Raw genomic sequence first — 26,388 nt, 5'->3', positions numbered from 1 at the left:
GGGTTTGAGCTCTGTCCACTCTAGAGAAAAGTCACACACAGCCCATAGCCTCAGGACCAGGCTGACCTCAGCTTTCCTAGGACCATGTTGATGAATTTGGGAAGTGAAGCTATCTTTGCATTCCCTGTAATGGGATTCAGAGTGTGTCTAAGAAAGAATCCAGGCACATATGTTAATTTGTCTAAATGAATAGATTAGCTTGCAGACAATAAGGACTCTTTATTTCCAACTTTGGAAACTTGCAAGGTCAAATCTGGAAAGAATTTACTAGTAAGACAAGAATTGTTGGGCAGGATTTTGTTCTTCCAGACACAAGGATAGCGTATAAATATTGACTGTAACTTCTATAACCCTACGTGATGGCATATCCGTACAGTACCAGTACAGGATTTCTGGAGATAGAGTACATTACGCCCTTCTCCAGTACATGAATTGATAGAAGTGATTGAAACTTTCGAATGCCTACTGCTTTATGGCATTGTGTTTTCCCTTCTGTTTAGCTAAATTTTTTTCTATTCAACTGCTTTATAAAAGGTGAAAATGTGGTATAAACCTCCCAATCAATTGTGCTTCTGTCAGTTTTTACTTGCATTTCCAACAGTTTCTGCTTTTTTCTAATTTGACATTATATAATTAGGTGTATAACTTTTTGTGACTGGTCTTTATTAGGAGCATACCTCTTGCCAAACCTTTTTGCATTTTCAATGCTTTTTGGCTTTGAATTCAACTTCGTCTGGAATTAAAATTTCCATCCCTGTTTCCCTTTTGTTTGTATTTGTTTGATAAATATTTGCCTCTTTCATTTTCAACCTTTCTTTATCTTCAGTGCCAATGAGCCCAGGGCATATTGCTTCACAGCGCTGTTTACAAAGACTAGTAGTGCAATATAAAAGTATTCCAAGATTTTATTCTGAAAACTTATCTCATGAACCTTAAGCCTCTAAAATCCTTCGGGGCTCCATAATATTTTGCATTTGAAATTTTATAGAGGTGTAAGTCTTGACATGGGTAAAGACAGTGAGGTGTTAATGGGAGTAATGGACAGGGAATCGATCTCTGACTAATAGAACTCAGTATTCATTTTTCTGGTATTTACAGGGACAAGAGAATGAAGAATGAATCATGGGATTAAAAGAAAAAATAATTACCTGTTTTTTTCTTTAGTATAGTTCCATTCTTGTTTTCTTTTTCAAAAAAGATGAAAAACAGGGCTAGGAAGGTGGCTCAGTGGTAGAATACTTGCCTTGCATGCATGAGGCTCTGGGTTCGATTCCTTTGCACTAGTTAAGCATAAAAATCCGGAAGTGGTGCTGTGGCTCAAGTGGTAGAGTGCTAGCCTTGAGCTGAAGAGCTGAGGGACAGCACCCAGGCCCAGAGTTCAGACCCAACAATCGACCAAAAAAAAAGAAAAAGAAAAAGAAAAGAAAAACATGCCTTCCACAATGTATTTGAATTTAACGCAATACGTTCAGTCAGGACAAAATCTGCAGAGATTTTGGCTATCATTCATTCTTGTTTTTAAAACTATTTTTGATTGCTTTTAATTTTTTGCATCATCAAAATGTAAGTTGGAAGTAGGGAGAAGTTACTTTAAAGGGTACTTTTATGAGATTAACTGAAAGCAACACATTCTTCAGGTTGAAGTAATACTCAGGACAGTTGCCACCCACTTCTCTCATTATTTTTCAAGCCTGTCTTTTTCAATCAGTCTTATCAATCAGTCTGTTGGCTTTTGATTTACCCTTATCATCTGCATTGTAATATACTAGAACTGGATATTGAATAATAGTTATCATTTACCACTGTGCTATTCTACAGCACTTGTTTCATTTAGCTCTTTACAGTCAACTAAAGATGACAAATAGCTAGTTCAATTATGATGTCATTGTATACTACACAGTATTCGCATAACAGTTCCCACTGGCAAGGTGCTCAGCATTGCACTTAAGCCTGAAGCACAACCAAATTGATTTCCAGATCCCATTTTTGAGAAAATTTTTCCAGTACTATTCTCAATAGCATTTTCCCACAATTGGGACCAAGTCAGCACACCGTAATTAGAACAGGGAACAACTAAAATAAATAATTATGAATTAGCATCAGGGATTAGCTCCTGAGGAGTAGAGACCATCTTATTGATGGCTGGTAGATAAAAGGAGTAATCATTACTTTTTGGAACTGATGGAAGCTTATCCAAGGAAGTAACAAACGTGGAAAGACTCCACACCCAAAGCAAGATTCAGTTGCCACTGGAGAGGCTAACGCTATGGCACACTCAATGCAGAGAAGTTTGCTGAAATCCAAAAAGGATACTTGCAATCTTGAGCCCATCCCCAGGAAGTGCTGTTAGCAGCTGCTTCTAAAACTACATCTTGGGGAAGTGGGCTTACTAGGAAGCTCGCGTTGAGTGCTGCTGGATCTTTCTGGGAGTATATTCACTGGGCACTGATGCACCTTGATAGGAAGCATCCACTGAGGTCCACTTAAACTGATTGGAATGCCAGCTAGGTTGGGTGAAACTTGCTGAGACATGCAGCGTATAGTCACAGCTCTCTTGGTGGTGAGCACCAATGGTCTGTCACTCATGACACACTGTGGAAGCAGGGCGAAGAGGACACATGGTAGGGAAAGGGTGATTCACCTTCATCCTGCTCAATCTCTCCAGTGCCTCTTGGAAAAGGAGGGCATCATACTAGCTGGCCAAAGAGAAATGTTTACATGGTCCACTTCTAGTATTCAAGCAGGACATGGTCTTGGAACTGAGCAGCAGTAAGTTGATAAGTCACAGAGACTGTATTGCCAAATAAGCAAGAAGAAATCCTTTTCTCCCTGCCTTTTACTCAAGATAGAATTTAAGTTACTATTTTTAATATAACTTCTAAACAGATTTTGCTAACTAGAAATGAATAAGTCCTTCTTTTAAGGATTTAAAGTAAAGTCCAAGGCAGCCATAAGTATAAATACCTCATTAGATTACTGATGAGATATAAATACCTCACTAGATTATTTAGTATAAATATACACTGTGAATTTAAAATTATTTTGAGTACTGAGGTTGGTCTTAAACAAGAGCTTATCAAGACCAAATACTCTAATATAAAATGCAATAATATCTTTAGCTTTCCTAATAAATATACGTGTGGGATCCCGAGTTTTTCTATCTCTTGTCTCCTCTATATATTTATGCATGCATTGATCCATTTTTACCATCATGGATAATTGAGAATTGATTTTTTGTAACAACTTTTATCTATTATAGTGGTTATATTTATGTTTGTACACATTAAGAAAACATTGCTTTACTTTAAGTGAAAAAAAAAACACTTTAATCTCATGCTAGTAACTTTGAAAAGTTTAATGTAAATTTATCTATAAAGTAAATTACTCTATACGATGCTTTTATCTGAGTGCACAAATATCATAGACTGTTGACCGTCCAAGAAGATATTTAAGTACCTCAAAGTGCTAGGAATTGCTTTTCAATTAAGAAAATTGAAACTTACAGATTCACCCTATTTTAGATTAGCAGAACTAAGACTGGAATCAATCTGATTCATTATACAAACATATGCACACATATGTTAATGTAATTAACAGGGACGATTCATTTCTAATTAGAAAATATTTTATTGCAACAATAGCAAACTGTTTCAAAAGTATGCTCATGTCTACAAGTTTTCAAAAAATTCAACTACCCTCTCTCTGACTCTATTTAGTTTAGTATAATAGGAGTTGAACTGGCTCTAGAGTAATCAACGTGCACCTGTATTTTAGATTCAGTGCTCTAATGAACTATATCTTTAAGGAATAATGCAAGTTGAAAATATTTAATGGAGTGGGTTAAGAAGAATGTAATTTTTATTGGCTTATATTATGAATGGGGATATCATGGTTATAACTCTAAATATTCATACTATGTTCTGACAAATCTCATGCCCTTTATCAAAATATCTGTTCCCCTCTCCCTAATCATTGTCTCCACAATTTTCTTATTCCATTTTCATAGTTGTAATCTATCTCAATAGCATTCCTTAATCCTTTCACCAGTAGAATCCCTCACTCTAGACCCCACGCACACCTTCTATTTCTCTCCTTCCTTTTCCTCTCTCTATCGATCATCATCAGCTTTTGTTGAGTTTCTTTATGATAAGTTTATATATACATGCAAGGTAATGTGAGGTTATTCATCCTTCATTGGAAGAATAAAATGATAACTATACATTGGACTAATGGAGATGATGATAAAATATAGAATACAGCCCAGGGAAATTTTTATGGGTAGACTCTAGGAATATTAGGGTCACTGGGAGATGAGAAGTTTGGGTCCAGGTCCTTTGTGACCTTAGCTCCTGTGAAGACCATCTTCCTTCTTAAGACAAAATCTGAGAAAAAAAAAACATTCTATGAGAAGTGTAGGAAATACAGGAAGAGAAATTTTGAAGCCTGCTTATGTATGGGTTAGTTTTCTATTAATATGTAATGGTATTATTACAAAGGTAGCACCTTAAACCAATGCATTTATAATCTTCTGACAGACATATAGGCAAGGTTAGCTGAGTCCATTTGGAGAAAATAATGAGGTGTCAGCCAGGAACAAGTTTTCGTTTGACATTTTGACAGGAGAAAAAGACTTTAAAGTTCACTTGGATATTGGAATTTGGTTCCAAATCACTGTCAAATTGCACTTCTGTTTCCTGCCCCACCCTCCTTGTCATATACCCCTCTCTGTGGAGTACTGTACTCCTAGCACCTTGTTTCTTAGCCAGAGACCAATGATCAATCTAAGCAAGAAGGCCTTATAATCTTTTTTTTAACAGAATACAGAAGGAACATCTTGTCAATTAGTTAGAAGAGAATTACTTGTCCTAACCACATCCAAGTTGAGGGGGCTTAAAGAGCATAGATTCTGAGAAGACGAAGTCACCTCTACCCCATTATATTAGCTTAAGCTATGTACATAGCCCATGGCGTTATAAAGATCTAAGTGTGTCTATCTCTTATGATCTATCCATGCACTACAGTCATGAAGTACAACCTACAACAGCACACGATGAAGTGGCACACAGGTATAAATCTCATGATGTAAAATGATGATTCCAAGGGAAACGCCGTCCCATAGAAATTCCGGAGATGTTGGTTGGTGAATTGTCTAGGCCATCTCACATTAGAAACTGTGCTCTCAACTCTATTATCCAGATATCATCATCCTAAGAGAGGTCCCTTTCCAAAGTATATGTACAACTCATTTCCTTTATTACTTAGCATGCTTCAGAGACCCCTTCCCCGTGGCTCAACTGAAATGATTATCATGGGCATCAAAGTGATATTTAATCAGTAGTATCAGGGTTTTTTCCCCTTATAAAATGGTAAAATCATCCCCCAAATTCAAAAATAGAAACGTGTTAGTCATTGTTTGAAGTATCTCTATTTTGATTCTCTTCATAATTATCGATGGGAATGTTTCACATTTATGCCAAGCAATCTTTTAGATAAAGGTTAATGTAATGTGAATTGAACTAGAAAACTAATTTTTTTTAATGATTTCATGTTTTAAATGGTTGTGCATTTCAAAAGAGCACTGCATATTAGTAGTAAAGATTTTGTTCTTTGAAAGCCAATTTTACGTTGACAACACAACTGGGTGAAGAGCTCTCCCATAAGCTTCCTCCCCTCACACAGGGATAGCTTTCCTCATTGTCAATAACCAATGGCCAATGAACTAAACTTAAATTTCCACCTACCTGTGTGTAATTAATATACTTGCCATGCACTGCTAATGATGCTGGTACGAAGAAGAGAATGTGACAGGGCACCAGTGGCTCAAGACTGTCATTCTAGCTTCACAGAAGGCTGAGGCCTAGAGGATTACAGTGGGAAGCCAACATAGGTAGAAAAGTATATGAGACTCAAACACCAATAAAAAGCCAGACTGAAGGCCTAGGCTTAAGTGATAGAGTGCCAGCTATAAGAAAGCCAAGAGACAGTTGGAGGCTCTGGATTCAAGCCCCAGTATAGGTACTGAAAAATAAAATAAAAACTAAAACAAAGCAACACAAAAAACCCAACCCAACAATACCCACATAAAAAACCAACCGGAAAGTAGCTGGGTAGCTTTTCTAAGACAGACAGACAGACAGACAGACAGACAGACAGACAGACAGACAGACAGACAGACAGATAGATAGATAGATAGATAGATAGATAGATAGATAGATAGATAGATGGATAGATAGATTTGGTTTGGTTAGTATGTCTCAGGATCCACAGATTGAGACTTGCTATTTATTGTGGTTTCCCAACCTAATTTACTGCAGGGAATATGTCTTCATACCCCGTGTCAATGGCACCTCTGTGCTTGTGACACAAAAGAGATTTTAAACCTAGAAAGCTATTCTCAAAAAAGATGGGTCTGTGAATTGAGGTGATAATTTATTGATTACCTTTCATTGTTCACAAAGAATTCACTCTAGACAAAATGACTTGGGCATAGAAGAAATGGTAAAAAGGAAAGCATTTTTCCCATAGATTTTATTTTGCCACTCTAATAGTCTTCAGCGTTTCTAGGAGGGAGTGGCTACATTTTCTCTTCAAGAGACATGGGCATCTGGTGTGAAATATTTCTTCTTGGTTTTGCTCTAGGTTACCCAAAGAATTTAGGGCTGGGTGAGAGAGCCTCTGAACTCCAGGGTGGGCAATCTAAAACACAGGTCATTAACCTAGCTTTCTGTCCTTATTGTGATCAGGTTGTGGTGCCTATCTAACCAATAATCTTTCCATCTCTGTCATCGGTCATTTTGCTTCATTATTCCCTGGAATAATGGCTGCTACTTTCTCAATTGCTTTTGTGCTTCGAATATTTGGAGATCAGATTTGAAATGCCAACTCTTTCCCTTCCTGATCTGCTAGGTTCAGACCCCAGTATTTGGCCAGACCTCTCCTTCTGCTCATTTTACACACCATTTTCAGATTACCTCCCTTTTGATGTCCTCATGGAAGGAAGAGCTCTTGTCTTTCACTTTGGGACTATAAGTTCAAACTGTTGCTTATTCTTTAGCTCTTCATGTTTTCCTTCTAGCAAAAGTTTTCTTCTTAATGTTCTAGGGTGATGGGAAATGTTCTTTCTTGTTGCTGGGAAAGGCACTATAGAAATGAAATATGTATTACATTTCTACTCATTTGATTATCTTCTTCCCCAGAGCAGTTTAGCAAATTAACGTTGAATCTGTTTTTGTTTCTGCCCAGTTTCTTTTGAGCAAGGAAAGAATTATAGCTGTTCAATTGTTCCCTAGGTTTCTTGCCCAACTTTCTTTTCCCAGAATGATTTACCCATAAAATCAGAGGGAAGGAGGAGAACCCACTGGAGAGGAATTTTATTCCCCTGCCCAGTGACAAATGGTCCAGTGAACAACAGGTCTGCATTAGGAGACACACTGAGCTGTTTGAGTCTCTTGAACTGACTTATCCCAGGGAAATATAAGGTAATATTTTATAAGGGAATTTTTTATAAGGGAATTTTTTAGTGGACATTTTCTCACTTGAAGTTTATTGAAATATGGCAAATTCGATTTATAATATCTTTTATTAAAACTAAAGCATTGACATAGCTGACATTGTTCTTAGGCAAAGTTAGCAACAGGTATACCAACTTAAGAAGAGCCATGGCTAGAATCTGACCCTAAGGAGTATTTATTTATTATTTCAAAGCAATATATTTGAAACAAATGTCTTCCCAGTGAGTCACCACAGCGTCTTAGATATTACCAATAGCAATTATTTATATAAAACCTTTAAGAGTCTCTTTAAAATATAAGCACCTGTATGTTAGTGGCAAACATGTTTTATGTCTTTATCAATTAGATATACCATTGTCTTCTCCTATAGATATTTACATTTTACACAAATAGATCAGGGTCCTATTGAAATGTAATCTAGGCACTTGAAGTTTGGAAGGAAAATAGGAAAAGTGCATATAGTACACAAAAATATATGAATTAAAAATGCCTGCTTAAGGCTGGCTATGTCAGTTTGGTCTGTACTCATGAAAGATGGTAAAGATGGAGAAAGCACAGAAAATAAAAATAAGCCAATTGTTCTAGACTTCTGTCCTTTTCCAGCCTGCCAAATAGGCAGACTCTATTGATAGATTTGACCATAGTTCTGGTTGGAATGACTCTCGGGCCATGCCTACTTTTTGTGCCACTATAGCTGTAGGGACAAGAAATCTGGCAATTGGAGTGGTGGCAAGGTCAATTCCAGATCCCTGCCTCCTATTACTTTGAGATGCATTATCTAATCTCACCACAGGATTTCAGTACTATCTTTTCCTTCTTTGGGCTTTATAAGCAAGGTAGTTCTTAATGTTTAAAGGCCCCAAAGTATTAGGAAGAGCAAAAGAACAGAAGCCAATCATATTCTAAGTCTGTTGCCAACCAAGTGATGGCAAATTCTGGGTTTAGGAGATCATGAAAGCAGCAAGATGTTCTGTTGGGGACTCTAGAAAGTTATTCAGGAAAGACTCCTCAAATGACCTAGCACACCTTGTTGTTCCACTGCTGCATACAAATTTGAGAGCTATGAAAAATACTGGCACGAGATCTCCATTTACCTCTAGCTAGAGTTTAGACCACAGAGAGTTCAAGCTCCCCTGCCTTCCTTCCTTCCTGTTGGTGCCATTCTAAGAGGAACACAGTCAGAAGCTTATGCCTGTTAAACTTTATCCGTGTTGTGTCTTCGTGCCACATGTTTTACAGTTCCCCAGGCTCAAGCTGTGAATGTGGCCGTGGCAGAGGAAATGTCACTCTCAGATGAATAGTTTCATTGGAACCCACAGATGACTCAAAGGCAGGGGAAGGAGTCAACAGCGCAGTCCTTTGGGGGTTCCAGTGGTCATTTCATATTAGGAAGTACACCTCCTGAAGGTAGCTACTGCCTGGGGAAATTAGAGGATCTGTGCATGGAGATCTTGACTTTTATTTGTCATTCCAAATGGGAGATTCTGCTTCTCTGGGCAAGTGCTAGGAAGCATAAGCTCTGCAGGTTAAGCCAGTAACTGAATTACATTGCTTCTTTCTCTGGTATTCTGCAGCTTTTTAATTGACATGAAAATTTTGAATTTTGAAACTTAGTGAGGCATGGCTTTTGAAAGGGAGCACTTTGGGCTGTTTGATGTAAATCTGTTTCTCTTTAAAAGGACCCTTGGATGGCACTTGTGGTATTACTGCCAGGCATGGTTAAAGAAAAAAACAAATGATAATAACCTATGCCCAGAATTAGAAATGAGCAAAGTGAATTACCCAGGACTGGGCCACCAATGTCCAGTCTTGAACTTTCAAATAGGTCACATTCTAGGGAGAGAATGACATGCCCCAACAGAGCTATGGTGAAGAGTCCAACTGTGTGCTGAGGCTTAAATGATCAGGGACAACCTCCAAATTACTGGGGGTGGGTGACAGGAATAGAAGGAGGGTGTGCTGGGTGCAAGCATCTGTCATTTCTCTGCTTCATAAAGGGATAATCTGAATGACTGTAGAGATCCAGTCTTCTTCAAACGAGAATCAAATCTTGGAGAGAACAAATTGAATCAATTTTTCTGTCCTAATTGATTTGATCCTTCAAAGTACCATCATTGATTTGCCCAAGAAGGTGGTTAGCAATGTATTTAACATGTAATCTGGCTCCTGTTCTACAAAGCAGAAATGAAACTTGTGGAGATGGAGAGCCAAAGTGGAGACTGCTTAGAATGGTTTTGAAAAGAAGCAAAATTCTCTGAGAATGAATGCTATTATTATGACATTTGGTTTTGCAGTTAGTAGTGGGAAGATTAATGAGAACTTAGTCTCTTCCAGTCCATTCTGCACTCTGTACATCTCCTCTGTTGCCAGATCCAGAGCATGCATTCCTTCTGAACCCACTCCCTATTCTATTAATAGGAATCACCAAAATGGAGAGAAATCTGATCCCCATTTTTTATTATTTAGCCATAACAGAGCTGTTCTAGAGAAACCACTGGGTTTGCTATTTAGTCAATGGTGGTAGTTTTTAGATAAAGGCAATGCAGTATTTTGTTCAACAAAACAATTGAAAAATTGAGACATTAAGTGAAGGATTTATATTGGGCAAGAAAGATTCTAAGAGAATCTGCATTCCCTGCCACATCCTGTCTGTTCATGGGCTTTCTGTGCTCCCACACCAATACCACCATCACTTCATCTGTGAAATTAAATACCATGTTAAAGCTGGAAAGGATTTTTTGATTGAACCCAGTTTAGCCCTGTCATTTTGCAAATTTGCAGATGGAGGGCCAGAATGATTGAGAGACTTGCCCAAGGTCATAGAGGTCAGTAGGAGCAAGCCAAGACCAGAACCAATGTCACATGGTCTTGTTCTACTGCTCTCTTCATCATACAAGGCTATTTCTTGAAAAGTGTGGTAGAGATGCAAGCCAGGAAGTTTCTTTCTCACTAACCTAGAGTTTAGAAAAAAACAAAATGAAGTTGTGTCAGACATGTCTGGACACCCTGGAAAGGGTGGGTTATTGACTTTAGAAAAATGTGTGAGCTATTGTAATCCTGCTTTTGAATTTGGGCCCAAGATTAATAAATCTTCTTTGTTGTTATGTTACAGTCTCAATGCTATAGGAAGAGCTGGAATATCCCATTATTAATTTGGGACTCTGTTTTCTTATTTTCCAAAGTGAGGAAATGTGGGTTACATTATCTTTCAACTCCATTTCAGTTTTAGCAGTCTTCCATGGTTAAATGTCTCCCTACTCCCATTTTCACAGTAGGAAATGGGGTTGCTAGCCCATAAACTTTTCTCAAACCTTATATGAGAGAATCAGGAATTTCAGTTTTGACTGACTGAGTCTGGAATACTGACCTAGCCTTCTGAGTTCTTCCAAGGTGGCCAGAGTCTCAGCGGTAACTTAGTCCAAAGCTGCAGGGCAGCTGTAAGGAAAACAGCCTGGATTTCCCTCGTTTTTTCAGGAGCTACCCAGCTTCTCAAATGTGGACCTGGGCAATAAGTGATGCCAACATCCCCACAGTGGCCTCAAGGACTGGAAAACTAATATCATATGTTTGGTTTGGCCTCCTCTGGGAGTCAGCTTATGAGTATGTGAGTGAATTTGCCAGTCTATCTATAGAGAATATTTGTCTTCAGCTGTCAGCCTTAACCTGCTCTTCACTTGCCATAAAAACCCTAGGAATACTTGAGAGTTTGACTGTAAGACTATCTTTAGACAGAGCTATTGATTCCTTTCAATATAGAGTTGTCTTTGTTGTTGTTCTGCAGTATTAGGGTTTAAACTGAGAATAAGGCCTTGATATTGTGTCTCATATAGCGATGGTGAAGACAGCAGGCCTCACTGATGGGAAGTGGCAGTTTCTCAGATCCAAGCATCATTTACATGCCCAAACAGCCAAGGAAAAATCACACATGATCATTAATAAATGATATTGTTAAGACATAATGAGGATGGGAACCCAGAAACAACTTCACATTAGAGGAGGTTAAAATACATGTTATATAGCAATTCTGCACTTGAGTGCCCTTTAAGGAAAATCCAAAACAGAAAACAATCAACAACAAACATCCCACTGAGCACTGTGGCTTATACCTGTAATCTTATGTTACTCCGGAGCCTGAGATCTGAGGAGCTATCAGATAGCAGATAGCTTGAACAGGAAAGTCCATAAGACTCTAATTTCCATTTAACCACCAGAAAACCAGAAGTGGCACTGTGGGTCAAAATGATAGAGCACTAGCCTTGAGGGAAATAAGCTCAGGGATAGCATCCAGGCCCCAAGTTCAAGCTCCATGACCACCACCACCACCACCAAAATAATATCCCAATGACTTTTCAGTAGGGACCAGAGGAAAGATATTAGAGAGTTCAAAGAGAAATAGTAAAGCTAGAATGATGGTAGGTACCCTTTTCTGTATGTGATTCCAAAGGACCTACTGACTTAAAACTCAATCATAAAAGAAATTCAACCTTTTGGCTTGAAACTCTGTCACTTGTTAAAATGGAAATATCTATGAATCACCTCTAATTGGGACAATTTTTGTTGTTGTTGTTGGTCATGGGGCTTGAATACAGAGCCTGGGTCTGGATACTGTCCCTCAGCCCTTTAGTTCAAGACTAACACTCTTACCACTTGAGCAACAGTGACACTTCCAGCTTTCTGGTGGTTTATTGGAGATAATAGTCTCATGGACTTTGCTGCCTGGGCTGGCTTTGAACAGCGATTCTCAGATCTCAGCCTCCTGAGTACTTAGGATGACAGGGAGGAGACACCGGCACCCAACTTGATTGGGTCTATTCTATCCCTACTTGAGAAGGTAATGTGATGAAGTGGAGGGGAGGCAAAAGAAAGAAAGAAGCATATTTATCAGGTAGCCACAGCTAAACAAATATTTCTACCTTGAATTGCTACCGTTTAAAAAGAAAGCTGCTCAAAATTAAGAAGAGTGAATAAATATCCCCTGCTCCTGCCTGCCTGCCTGTCCTCTAAGAGATCCTTGGTTCACTTGGCTGATATTACTTGCTTCTGAGCTGGACAGAAAGCAGCAGAAAGGCAACCTAGCGCTGGGCCTGAGCTGGGTCTGGAAATGGGAGGAACTGAGATCCAGTCTGAGGATTTTTCTCTGGCTTGCTGTGTGGTCCTCTAGCTAGTTTCCAGATGACTTTAGTTTCCTCGTATGTCTAACTAAGATAAACACCTAACTTCCTACATCTCTGGGTGTCATTTCTGCCACTTTCATTAGCTTTATGGAAAAAAAGCATAGGGATAAATTCTTAGAGAAAATTTGAGATGAATTATTTGTACTGCTAACATCATCTTTATGCTATGAGAACTTGCATAGGATTAGGAGCAAGAGTAATGGGAGGAAGGGATAAAAGAACACAGCACACTCACTCTAGAAGCAGCCTTTGTAGTGCTTTGTAGTGTTGGGGTACAAGGGAGAGAAGTCTACAATTGGTACCAGATGCCATCAGAAACTAACGACCTGACAAACACCGTCCTCATAAAACAAATTCCTTAAAAAAGGAAGCAAATGGAAATATAAGCTAGTGAAAGAATTTGTAGCCACTGCCCTAAAACCATTTCTCACTTCATAACTAGGACTTTGGTTCCCCTCTCTCTTTCTCACTCTCTGTTTCTCTCTGGCCTTGGTCATATTTCATGCCACTTTTCCCTCCTGTGTGCTTCTGTCTTGCTCTTTCTTCTCCACTGCTAATGTTGATAGACTCCTCCTACTGTTGGAGTGATCAGAGATCAGAGCAGCAGCCTTCAGTACAGCTCAGCCTTCTCCTCCATAGGAGAAGGCTCGTGCACAGTGTTTGCTTTCTGTCTTGTCACAGCATGTGTTTGTGCTCAAAAACCATGAGGATTAACTACATGATGTCACTAAAAACAGCACGCCCCCTCTTTTGCCTGAATTTCTTGGCAATCAGTTGATATGAAGCAGCATGTTAATGGCTGAGTTTTCCAATGCTTCCTGTTCAACTCAATAAAGAAGATACTGTATTTGGGACACAATAGTCCATAGCATCTGTGGAGTTCAGAGTTCTTCACATCCCTAGAGACTTACACTCCATATTTTATACCCAATAATCAGCATTAGATTTGGGGAACTATGCTGATTCATTAAGAGCCATCCCTCCCTCCACTCATATATTTCTCCCTTCATCAGGTTGATGATTGATACTGTACCATCACAAGGAAAAGCTAGAATACAAAGGAGTAAAAAGTGTTCCCTCATATTATTTACCTCCAGTGCCTACATCCTCTATCAAGTATGTGTAAAGGAAATGAGAATGTCCCTGGAATATGGTTTAAATCCAAAAAGTTTAAGGTCAGGGACAGCAAATTAATCACAGTCAGATCAAATCTGCCCTTTGGGAGATGCTGCATTTTTAATCAACTCTCAATTATCTAAGCCACTATGTGCATATCCAATGACATTTTACTTTCCACTTTCTTAAATTATTGCCCAGCTTATTGATAAAATCGCTGACTAATACAATCTAGAAGCAAACAACACATTATTGATGACAAGTGGTTATCACTTTGATTGGTAGTTAGGACCAGTGGCAATGACACACAAAACAGGAAAACACCTTGTTAATGTCTTTCACTAGACTGTGAGTGCTTTCAGAGCAGCATCCTTATTATAGCACTAGTGCTGCGATCAATACCTTGAAAACAATGAAGTGCTTACTAAATGTTTATTAATGAATGTATAAGTAAAGCATTATTAGATAATTTTCTTATTTCAGATCCTTATCTGAAATAAATATAATTTAGCAAATTTTCCATTTTGATAGCCAGGAGCTTACTTTGTTATCTATACTACAGTACAAACAAATTTAACCAGTAAACATTTCTTATATCTACTACAGAAAGGTGTGTGGCGAATATAGAGATGGGTAAGAAGAAATATTTCTCTTCCAAAAGTTTATGCTCCAGTTAGGAGATTGGAAGACACTCAGTTATAAATTTTCTTGTGGGTTCAGAAAATAAGTTAATTTAAGAACAATAAAATAACATATACAACAGAAAGTAAAAGAGATCTTAGAAAGCAGGATTGTTGTTGTTGTTTTTTTTTTTGTAACTACACTGAGGGAAGAGAGCTGGAGAGACTTCTTGAAAAAGAAGGCCTTTTTAATAAATAAAGCCAACAAAGGCAAAGAGGTATCAGAGAACTAAAAATCAGGGTGGGAGCAAACCTCCAACTGACAACTGGGGAGGCATTGACAGTAGAGTAGCAGAGAAAACTAACATGGAAATGAATCAACCTTATAAGATATTACTCTAATTATCTCATTTCTTAGGAAAAAGAAGTGGAACACTTGGGGGAATGAGCGACTCCCTCCAGTATCTAGTAGAACCAGGATTCAAAGCCATTCTCTTTATGCTGATTTCCAGTCTCTGGTTTGGCCATGGAAGGAGTGCTGTGCTCTTCTTGCTCTACTGCATTCTTACTGCTCTTGTAGTTCAGACTGAGCTTCCTTGAAGTCTGGAGAGTTTATCTATCTCTCCTCTTCCTGAAGGTTGGCTTTAATGATCCAGGAAATAGCTTTCTGCTGAGGGAATGTCTCTCAAAGTACCTAGCACGTTGACAAATGTGTGATGGGGATTCAATATGCGAGATTTTCCACTTAGCACAGGCTGTGAGTGGCTTGTACTGGTCGTTAGTGGTGTGTACTACTACGACTGTACAAGAAGATAAAATATTTTCAGATGAATCCGTCAACAGCTGTTATTGACTTTGGTCATTTCATATACCCAGGCCTTTGTTGTAGGACCCCTGGGGCAGTCCTGTGATCAAGCATCCCAAAGGTTGATGTTGACACAACAAAGGGTCTCCAGGATCCACTCCTTAGCTCGTTCTGCATCTATTCTGATGGTTTGGGAACCAACCAATATTTGAATATCTTCCCTTAATCGAGATCACCCAGTATTCTTGGGAACCTTTCTTTTCCTTCATCCCATCGCTATTTGACTTTCCTGGAAGAGCCATGATAAGTTGGTTAATTCTTACTTGTTAATTTATATCGTTTATGTGATGCCTCATAGTTCCAAGTAATACAGGAGAAAACGACAAGCTCAATGGAGTTTTGAAGACTAAGTTGCTCAGAGTAAATTGCTAGAGCCATTCCTCAGAGGAACCAGTGAAATCCTTGCTGCTGCGCATTGAGTCTCACCAGTCCTGCGATGTTGTGTTTCTGTCATTCTAGCTGTGCCCATCGGCTTTGTGGGGACCAGCGCAGCTGTGCACCCATGCTGTTTGAGAACACAGAAAAGGTGAACTGTTCTTCTAGCAGCCCTGGTCACCTGGAGTGTGCTATTACCTGTCAAAAGGGGTTTGTCCTACAGACCAGCAGGGGGCAGCAGCTCAGGCCTATGCAGGTGAGTTGGAATCCTCTGATTAGCAGGGCCAGGTTTTCCAGAAATTTATGCACTTCTCCCTGGCTAGACTAATGAGGAGAGGGTGTTTTAATTTTTTGCCCTAACAAGCAAAGAGGAGTATGGCTTAATAGAAATGTAAAGTATCTAACAGCATGTGTGAATCTGATTAACCAGGATGTAAATTTACCCTCTAGGAGGGCAATACATAGCCATGCTCATTCCGCTCTCCTTTGTTTTTATTTTCCAGTCAGAAATTATATGTCTCCCTTTTTTTTCCTTCAAGGTAAAAATGCAAAATATAGACATGTGCATTATTTCTAGGAACAACAGTTGCAACTAACTTGTCTGTGGTTCATTGTCTGTTCCTGACCTCTGTCTTCTCTTTTACCAAAATAGAGAAATACAGACTAATTTCTCTCCAAAAGCATTAAGTATGTCACAGAGGCAGAGATTCTAGTAAGATGCTAGTTTTGGTTGAATTTTCCCGATTTCTACAAGCCCCATTATTCCAAATTTCTACTGTACCATTTTCAAGATCTCAAGGTGTAGTGGAGGTAGTTAGAATATGTTAGTTATGAGCATTACTTAGGAAAGCAATTTGGGTGAAATTTTGGCTCCCCTATGTATTAGGTATGTACTTTAAAAAAAGCAAGCATTGTTACCCTCTCCTTTGCTTTTCTCCCACTATCCCGACAAGAAATGTACTCATTACCTTACTGATGTAACTGTAACCTCTCCGTACAACGTCTTTACAAGAAAATATTTTTTTTAAAAGCAAGCAAAAGTAGCTATAATCTCTTTAAGCTTATTTCCACATTTGTAAAATAATCAGGACATTAACGATTTAACTCATTGACTTACTATAATGACTAGTGGGCAATTGTTTTAAAGCTCTTAGAAAAATGTCACTCACTAGCTACTGTTGGGTTGCATTATTATAAGCGTGAACATATATTCCCAGCTTTAAGGGCTTTGTTTTCTGTCATTCTTTTAGAGAGGAGTTTTAAACATGGACAGAACTTTTAGAAAAAGTGAGAATATAATGAGACATACATAATCAGGCAGATTAGTGGTATTTAAGTAGAAAATTAAAAGATGTATATTAACATTAGAAAAGAGTGAACTCATGATTATTGGTCAGATGTCAATGGTTTGTATAATTGAAATTTTTTATCTTGTGCAATTGATTGCTTAACAGGTGGTAAGCCTGTGAAAGAATTTCATATGCTTAGAGATGGTCAGAATTTAAAGGGCTACTCACATTTCAGAAGGTTTAATATTTGTCTAGACTGAATCAATTTTAATTATCTTGAGGCGTCAATTCCTTTATGTGGTATACTTTACTTGAAAAGAAAGAACATCTATCATCTGTTTTGCAACTCAAACAAAGGTATGTACACACTAAAAACAAGGTAGAAGATATTTTAAAAAAAGAGTAAAAAAATATAGGGACAGAATTAATATATGTGGTAGGTTATGGAGAACCAAGAAGAAGAGGCAATGTTGGCAGTGCCTTCAAATTAAGATCAAAGGACAATTCCTAACAAAGTCAGGAGAATACCCAGGCAATCTATGCAGGATTTAGTGATGATCTTTAAGTGATTCCTGGCTTGTTGTGGGCTGAGCTAGGTTTCCTGAATGTGATAAACGTACTGGGGTCAGAGTCCTGTTGGAAGGGGAGAGATGGACAGTCACTATCTGCCAGCCATGTGATACAATCAAGCAACACAGCTCTGCAGCTGACCAGCTGCTCGCATCCAAATCGGCCCCATTAAGGAAATTATACAACCCTGACTGGTGATCACAAGACAGTAGGGACATTTGCTTTTTGTTGACACAAGAAATGAAGCTAAATAGAAAAATGTGTCTGGCTTGTCCTTCTGGCAGACAACAGAGACACACTGGGAAGCAGTGGGGAAGAGCTTGCCAGGAGTTGGTGTCAGGGGTGACAGGTGCCTTGGGCAGTCGTTGGGCGTTTGGCGTTCCTGCCACTGTCACCTCCTGACAGGATAGCTGTCTCAGCCGCAGAAACTCCCCTTTCCACTTTTGACCTTTAACCCAGCTTCTGGAGTGACTGTTGTACGTTTCCCAAAGGAACAGAGAACTTCTGGCTTCTAGGACTTGTTCGTTTTCATCTCCATTCCATACGCCTCTTCTGTCCCTTTGTTTCTCCTCTAGTGAAACTCCCCTAAATATTCTCCCTCTCAGCCCAAGAGTGACCGTCCTCCTCCAGAGCTGGAGGATCATAGCATGGGGCTTGACTTCATGTAGTTATATTTTCCTTTCTAAAAAAATCATGGTAAAGGTGTTTTGCAGAGGGGTTGCAGTTATATAAGTAAGGCAATAAGTACATTTCTGTTGAACATTGCTAACCTCTCCCTCGTTTTCTCCCACTTTCCCTCTCTCCCTTGACTCTCCTCCTCCCTAAGTTGTAAAGTTCATTTCCAACATAGTGTCTTGTGAGTATCCCTGTTGCATTGGTTCACTCTTTGTCCTTTATTTCACCATTTTGTTAATCTCCTTCTCTTCTCCAAATCAGATAAACATGTATACAAGACACAGGGTACCAAAATAAATGAAGGAAAACAGAAATAACTTTACACAGCACATTAGAAAAACAAAACAAAACAAAAACAAAAATACCTCTTGTTTCCCTATCTTAAAATTCATTTTGATTACCATCGTTTTATATGGTCATATATACATACCTATTGAGCTCTTGTGACAAAGAAAATTGCATCTGCATTATTTTATTTATTTCCTTTCTGCCTTTTCTCCTTTTCTCTCTCTTTCCAAGTTTTGACATCTTTAGACATATTCTTAGCTACTTCTTCAGCATGAGATTTACTCTCCTGGTTGATTTTTAGCTCCTGAAATTATCTTTCTTAACACCTTCCACTTCTAGCTACCCAATAAATAATCTCTTTATTTAATTAATGATTGTATTCTAGGGCTGCCTGACTAAAATGGCAGGCCCTGGACATAGTTGGACTCACTCCCACTTAACCACTTTGGGTACCTTCTAAATTCAGCTGTTCTTAGATACTAAGTCCTTCTCTCACAATTATTAATTGGCTTATTAATAAGGTACGGCAGGAAATGAGTGACAAAGCAGGCAATTTGAGAAATTTTAATAAAAAGACTACTCCTAAAGGCTTAAGAAGGATCACAGGAGATATACAGTAGCCAGGGAGTAAAGGACTCAGCTGTCACCCTTAGTCCTGAAAGGTCAGCTGTGGGGAGCCACAGAGCCCATGAACCCATCAGCTGAATGGAAGGATAGCCAAGGATGACCCAACGTACCGACACTTCCTCCAGAGAAAGCAGGAAGAATAAGCACTCAAGTCTCCCATTTCCACCCCCATCTCCAGGTTCCTTCCATGGGGACCTAGGACAAAACCAAATACAAGGCAGAAGCATAAAGCCTGCAGGAGCTAGTGTCTTTGGGTGTAGAGGAGGGAGAAAGGAGCAAGTGCATGGCAGCCAGCAGAGGTATCCGTGCACAGCACTGCCTTTTGGTGATTCTCTTGCTTAGACAAGCTCCTTTCATCAGCATCGGACCCAAGTTTGTGAGCTGCTGTAGTAGAACTGCGAGGCCTAAGAACAGACAGAGGCATGATTGTTTTATCTATATTAAATTTGGGTGCAAATGATCATTGGGACTCTTCAGAGACCTGAAAATTATGTTTTAGATATGGCTCAGTGGTGGAGCATTTCCCTAGCAAAGCCTGATAATTATTCTGATAACCTGAAAGAAATGAATTCTCTGTCATTTCTAGGAGATTGTGCTCACCTGTTTCTCCGGGCACTGGGACCAGAATGTGAGCTGTGTTCCCCTGGACTGTGGCATCCCTGACTCATCCTTGGTGAACTTTGCAAACTTCTCCTGCTCCGAAGGCACTGAATTTCTGAAACGCTGTTCCATCTCCTGTATCCCACCAGCCAAGCTCCGAGGTATTGTCTGACCAGCTGGGAGGATGCAGGTTCTCCTTGGCCTCTGGGGGAGAAGAGGCTCACTCTTTCTTTATCTCTGCATGGTTTCTACCTACTCTACTGTTATGCATTCTCCTGATAACCAGGAAAGCCCCAAAAGACAAACCATTCTTTGTCCTTGATCACCTAGAAAGCTCAAGGTGACCTTCCTGGAGGAAACTCAGTTGTCCTTATATATGCATAACCATGGCATATGGCACCATGTTTGTTTTAAAATTAAATATGTGTAATCGTTCGATGGGTTAGATGTGGTTTGTTACGATTATATAACTTGTCTCTGACTGCACTGCTACTAGAGATGGGGTGGATTCTGCTTTCACTGGCTCCTATACCTTGCTCTTTTCCTCACCAGGCCTCTCAGATTTGGATGTGTCTAACAATTATGTGTTACCCATGCAAGTTCCCAAGTCTTACTCTGAGACATTCTGATTTAGTGGATCTGGAGTGGGCTGGCTGAGGCTCTTGTGAATAGTCCATCATTCGTACTTGGAGAAACTGAGGCCTCTGATGGTTAAGCTGCCTGACTTAACCCTAACTCTACCCTTTAAGTGCTTAGACAGGTTACCAAACTCTAATTTCATTTTTTATACAAGGAATAATACTGAATCTAGTTTATATGATTGTTACTTGAGATCTGTACAAGTTAATACAACACAGTGGCTGCAATACAATAACCACTATATAAGTGTTACCTGCTATTGTTTTATTATTATCTATGGTTACTGTCACAACAATATTTTTATCATTTGTGAGAGGGAGCAAAGAAGATAACGGTTTTTGGTTCTAAGCATTCTTTCATTCAAGCCAAAAAAATACTTACATGACTTCTGCACAGGAGATCCCATTGGCTCACACAGCTAATAACACATAGGATGAACATTTGATGCAAGATTTTAGAGACACTGTTCAACCAAGAACAATGTGATGATTGGAAGAATGTCAATGTATCAATATGTATCAACGATTTTTATTCTTTCTGCTGAACTCTCTGTTCTGAGTACCCTATGCTTCTCTTTTCTGCAATCAGGACTGAATCCATGGCTGACCTGTCTTGAAGATGGGCTCTGGTCTCTCCCTGAAGTCTACTGCAAATTGGAATGCGATGCTCCTCCCTTGATACCAAATGCCAACTTGCTTCTGCCTCGCTGTCTCAGGGACAACCAGGATGTGGGTACCATCTGCAAATATGAATGCAAACCTGGCTACTACGTGTTGGAAAGTGCAGAGAGTCAAGTCAAGAAGTAAGTTGCCGTTGTCTTGGTCTTCACTGTCTTTAACTCATGTATACCTTGCTCCTCATTCATTCATTTGCACATGACAGATCATTCCTCTGCAAATGATACCGTGCCTTCCTGGGATGTCCACTCCTTGTGTATTTTTGTCTATGCAATCTCTCTTTTTCAATACAGATATATTAACCAGTCATGACAGGAAAGTAATTTCAATTCTTTCCTTTAAAATATTCTCTCTCATAGGAGATTTCACAGTGTCACTTAGGTGGTTTATTTTTAAAGAATTTTGGCCTTACTCATCATTTTCCTTGAAAGTAAGCATTAGGCTCCTCCTGAGTGTTTGGCGTGTCATCTAAATCCAATCCTGTGCTGGTACAACCAACCTTATCCATAGATAACCCAAGCAGAGTTCAGGGAGAAACTGCCTGGTTTGGACCAGATACTTAATAAATACATGATGCAGAGAAGCTTTCTCTTTCTGTTTCACTTTCTTATCTATAAAACTGGATGATAATAAATTCTACCTGATAAAGCTGATATAGTGACTTATTGAATTAATATGTAGAAGACATACAAGTCAGTGAGGTAATTTTCAAAACTGAAAATCAACCACCACGTAGTGGTTTTTGCATTGTGATCATAATCTTTATGTCTTCTTTTCCCTGAACTCTGGTTGTCCACTCGGGGAGCTATAGAGAGAAGAGCTTTCCTTTTGAATATGCAGGGTGGGGAGGGAAGAAATGAAAGATTCACAGCACAAGTTAAGATGAAGGACTTTTAAGAGAGTCCTGCTAGGGTGCTTTCTTCCTTCACCAACTGAGGAACTCCTGGCAAGTTACCTGACTTGGATTCTCCATCTCCTTTTAAATGGATGATGACACTCATGCCTCAAAGTGCTGAGTTGAGGATTAAATGAGCTAATCATATCCAGTACAGCACCGGGTTTATGCCAATTACTCAATAAATGGTTTCAGAAAAGAGACTTTGTAACAACAAATATTAATAATCACAATAACTTTCAGCAAAAGAAACTCCATGCATTTTCCTACCATTCATAATGTAGTTACAGCAAATATAAATAAATAAATAAATTTCTTACTCAAGATTTAGTTGAAAGGATAGGTCTTCTTTTTGTTAGCTTTTTGTTTATTGTCTTGAAATAGCGACAGTGCCCACCCATACCATTACCAATGATGCCAGCAGATACAAACTTTGCTATAAACTAGTCTTCTCTAAGCAGACAGAGGAAGATGAGGAAGCTTATTCTCTGAAACATACTCACCCTTCCTCTAGTTGACCCCAGACGTATTAACATGGGGTCTACCGTAGTGGTACAGCCAGAATCAGGGACTAGCACATAGAGGAAGCCATAACTGAAGAATAAGGGACGAAGTACAAACCCTTTCTGAATCTCTGATTCTCTCAGCTCAGAGGGAAGAACCAGGCTGATTAGAATGTGAGTAATACTGATGAAAAAAGTCATAGGATGCTCCCTGTGCTTCAGTGGAGTCTAGCAGGTACTATAAACAGTCCAACAGCAAAGAGCACCTTTGACCACATGTTTCGTAGGCTCTAGATGCAGAATGCTTTTCTTGGTACACTCTGGCAAGCAGTGTGTACGCACATAATTTTCAAGGGTTATTGCAACTGGCTTGAGGACTGCAGTTTTCTTGCCTTATTTTTCTCCCCAGTGCTTTCTCTCCTTGCCTGTCTTTGCACAGACCAGCATCCTTCTCTGCATCTCAGACACCTGCAGATCAGTTAAGTCAGGAGTAATAAAGAGGGGCAGAAGTATGTCAGGATCAGGAAGAATTAAGAGATGAACACCAGCATTCTGGGCCCATGGCTGACCTTTATGCTGGGGAAAAATGAGGTCTCTATCCAGATCTCTGGATGTTCTGCTTCACCCCTTCCATCTATCTGCCTGGGCAGGGGCACTTGAAAGTCTTTCATGGACACAGCTTTTCTGGTTGAGAAACTGGATGCTTGCATCACAACATGAACATCAGTTAGGGCTTAAACATTTACATTTGCAAGCACTGTGCTAAGGAGAGATTAAATTATTTACTGTGCTGTGTAAACTGATTAAATCTTAGTTTGCACCTGTTTATATAGCAGGCGAGGGATTGGTAATCAGAAGTGTGCAAGTTGGGTATAAATCACTGTCACTTGTCACTTGTGTTTACCTAACAGACTGTGTCAGCCTTGTTCTTCCCATGTGGAAAAAGCCCAGTGTTGTAGAGATGGGGCCCTGAAACCCTTTCTAGGACATGAGTGAGTGCAAGAAATGGGTAGAGGAATAAACCCACAGAAATCAAGAACATGCTTATTTTACGCCACTCTACAATATAGTGGGAGAAAACACAATTACTTGATGGCTAGATTTGCAACTTGTTTACGTGACTGAGCAATATATTCAACATCCATGTGTCTTAGATTTTGTCTCCTTATTACAAAGGATAGTAATGAAGTCCAGCAACATTATTTTGCAGCTGATAGTTGTATAATTCACCAAAATCATTGTATAAATGATTAAATTTAGTACATATGCCATACTCTAGCTGTTACTCCTTGCTTATTTCTTTTGTAAAAGAAGTGTAATTTTTCCATGTCTTTCCATTTCCTTATAAAGGGTACAATATCATTCTTTCTAATGGAAGAGTAGACTTCAATTGTGTGTACATATATATATATATATATATATATATATAGAGAGAGAGAGAGAGAGAGAGAGAGAGAGAGTCTTATTTGTTAGTTTTTCTGTCTTTGGGCAGGAAACGGGGTGCCCAGAAAAGGTGAGACAAAGGGTGAATAAATGCATCAGTGGTCTTCCCTAGGCATTCGATTGAAAATGAACTATACAAGTTGTGGTTGAGGAATGAGGGGAACACTGGGAGAGATCAAGGGAAGGGGGTGACACTATTCAAAAAGAAATGTACTCATTACCTGACTTAAATAACTCATTACCTGACTTGTGTAAATGTATCCCCTTTGTACATCACTTTTACAATTATATGTATATACATATGTATACATATGTATATATATGTGTGTGTATATATATATATATATATATATATATATATATATATATATACTAAAAATAAGGAAATGGGCTGGGAAGGTGGTAGAGCACTTGCCTTGCATGCATGAGGCCCTGGGTTCGATTCCTCGGCACCACATAAACAGAAAAATAAAGCCAAAAGTGGCCCTGTGGCTCAAGTGGTTGAGCTGAAGAGCTGAGGGACAGCGCCCAAGCCCAGAATTCAGGCTCCACGACTGGACCCCCCAACCAAAAAAAAACCCAGAAAATGACAACCAAAATATGAGCAGAATGTGTTCCCACCTTCTTTTTCCCAAATCTGTGTTCCAAGAGAACAGAAAGCCACGTGCTGGCTCTGACTTGATCTGAGAGCTCTGTTCCACCTGGGGATGGCAGGAAGGCATGTTTGCCTTTATACAGTGAGCAGCACTCTGCTTCTTGAAAGTCTTCCTCCTGTGTTCTATTCATGCTCACACGTCTTCCTTTCTAGCAAAGAGACAGACAGAAGGCAGCTAGTGCACAAAACATCTTCTAGGCACCTGCCCTCAGCCGCGTACAACTGCATCCCCCCTCCTAAAGTTTCTAGCACTCACCCAAATAGCGCTAAAAAGCTGGGCATCAAAATCCTATCACATGAGCCTTGGGGGAACATTTTATGTTCAAACCATAATCTTTCTTTGCAGCACTAATAGTATGTGGTATGACACTTGGTGCGGCTACAGTGATCTCTCATGAGAGTAAACCATCACTGGCGTGAGCAGCATTTCCCCTGCAATGAACTATGTAGTCAAATTGTGTCGTTCTGTAGGTTTTGGTGTGTTGAATGTAGTTTTGATGGTTTATCATGGATTGATTGGACTACAACTGTACTGTTAAATCAAAGGATATCTTTCTATCCAATTGTGACGTCCATGCAGCGATAGTTTGAAATGCTTCCTATGCCAAAGCAATGTGTAACCAAAGTCACTCTTCTAAAGGAAACTTTGTTCTTCTTAAACAATATCTGTCACGAGCTTTTTTTGTTTTTGTTTTTAAAATTCTTTATTGTTATTGTAAAGGTGATGTACAGAGGGGTTACAGTAACGTAAGTCAGATAAAGAGTATATTTCTTTTTGAACAATGTCACCCTTTCCCAGATCTTGACTATCAGTGTTTTTTTTTTTAAAGAAAGCCTAGAGTAAACTTCCATCTATTTTCAAAATTACTGTATCGGCCCTTTTGTATGGCAGATTTTGGCATGTCATTTTTAGGATTCTTATTTTGAAGGTAATAGAGAAAATACAAATAGAACTAGAACCAATAAGCTTGCAAAAATGTCATGGATAAGGGAGCTTTTACATTTCACAATGTATAATACACACACTTTCTTTTAGACTCTTTCCATTTTCTTCTATGTGATTTACTTCCACATGCACATCAACATTAATCATTCCTTTGTAATTTCATTAGCCTGACTTCCTAGGAAGCTAAAATAAATGTGTTTAACTTATATTTTATCAAAGAGACCATATTATATTCTCGCTTATCATTCATGGCTGCTTTTTCTCATTACATGTTATCTTTACCTGTGAAGGTTAGGTTAACCTCATTAGGGCCCATAATTAATTTAGCTTCTAAAGAAAATACTTCAGACTTCTCACTTACTTAGACATTTTCTCCTTCCCTACATCATTCCTGAGAATGCCATCAGATGATATAGTAGTCAGATCTTCTTGAAGGTAATTGCAAATAGCCATGCTTTTTATTTTGACTTGAACTCTGGGCTTAGGCACTCTCCCTGAGCAACTTTTGCTCAAAGCTAGCACTCTACCACTTAAGACACAGTGCCATTTCTCGCTTTTTCTGTGATAAATTGGACATAAGAGCCCCTTGGACTTTTCTCTTAGTATGTACTTTTTCAATGCATATAAAAACTATTTAAGTTCTTTTTTTGTGTGTGTGTCTGTCGTAGGGCATGAACTCTGGGCCTGGGTGCTGTCCCTCAGCATTTCAGCTCAAGGCTTGTGCTCTACCACTTGAGCCACAGCACTACTTCTGTTTTTTCTAGTGGTATATTGGAGATAAGAGTCTCACGGACTTTACTGCCCAAGATGGCTTTGAACCACGATTCCCAGAGCTCAGCCTCCTAAGTAGCTAGAATTACAGGTGTGAGCCACTGGCACCCAGATCATCTAAGTTCTATAAGCAAAATTGTAGATCAAGA

At 39.1% G+C, this 26,388-nt stretch overlaps 1 protein-coding gene across 1 annotated transcript in view; it reads left to right on the top strand.

The window, feature by feature from the left end:
• Positions 1 to 26,388, top strand: part of Pappa2 (pappalysin 2) — a 214,997-nt gene that overhangs the window by 127,437 nt on the left and 61,172 nt on the right. The window contains 4 exon segments of the mRNA XM_042674437.1: positions 15,746 to 15,917; positions 17,186 to 17,188; positions 19,697 to 19,871; positions 20,938 to 21,151. Of these exon segments, the coding sequence (XP_042530371.1) occupies positions 15,746 to 15,917; positions 17,186 to 17,188; positions 19,697 to 19,871; positions 20,938 to 21,151 (564 nt within the window).

The sequence above is a fragment of the Dipodomys spectabilis genome, unplaced genomic scaffold, assembly GCF_019054845.1.
Source record: "Dipodomys spectabilis isolate Male_0828 unplaced genomic scaffold, ASM1905484v1 ptg000019l, whole genome shotgun sequence".
In the NCBI taxonomy this organism is placed as follows: Eukaryota; Metazoa; Chordata; class Mammalia; order Rodentia; family Heteromyidae; genus Dipodomys; species Dipodomys spectabilis.
The sequence above is the reverse complement of the archived record's forward strand: the minus strand, read 5'-3'. Positions and strand labels throughout refer to the sequence as shown.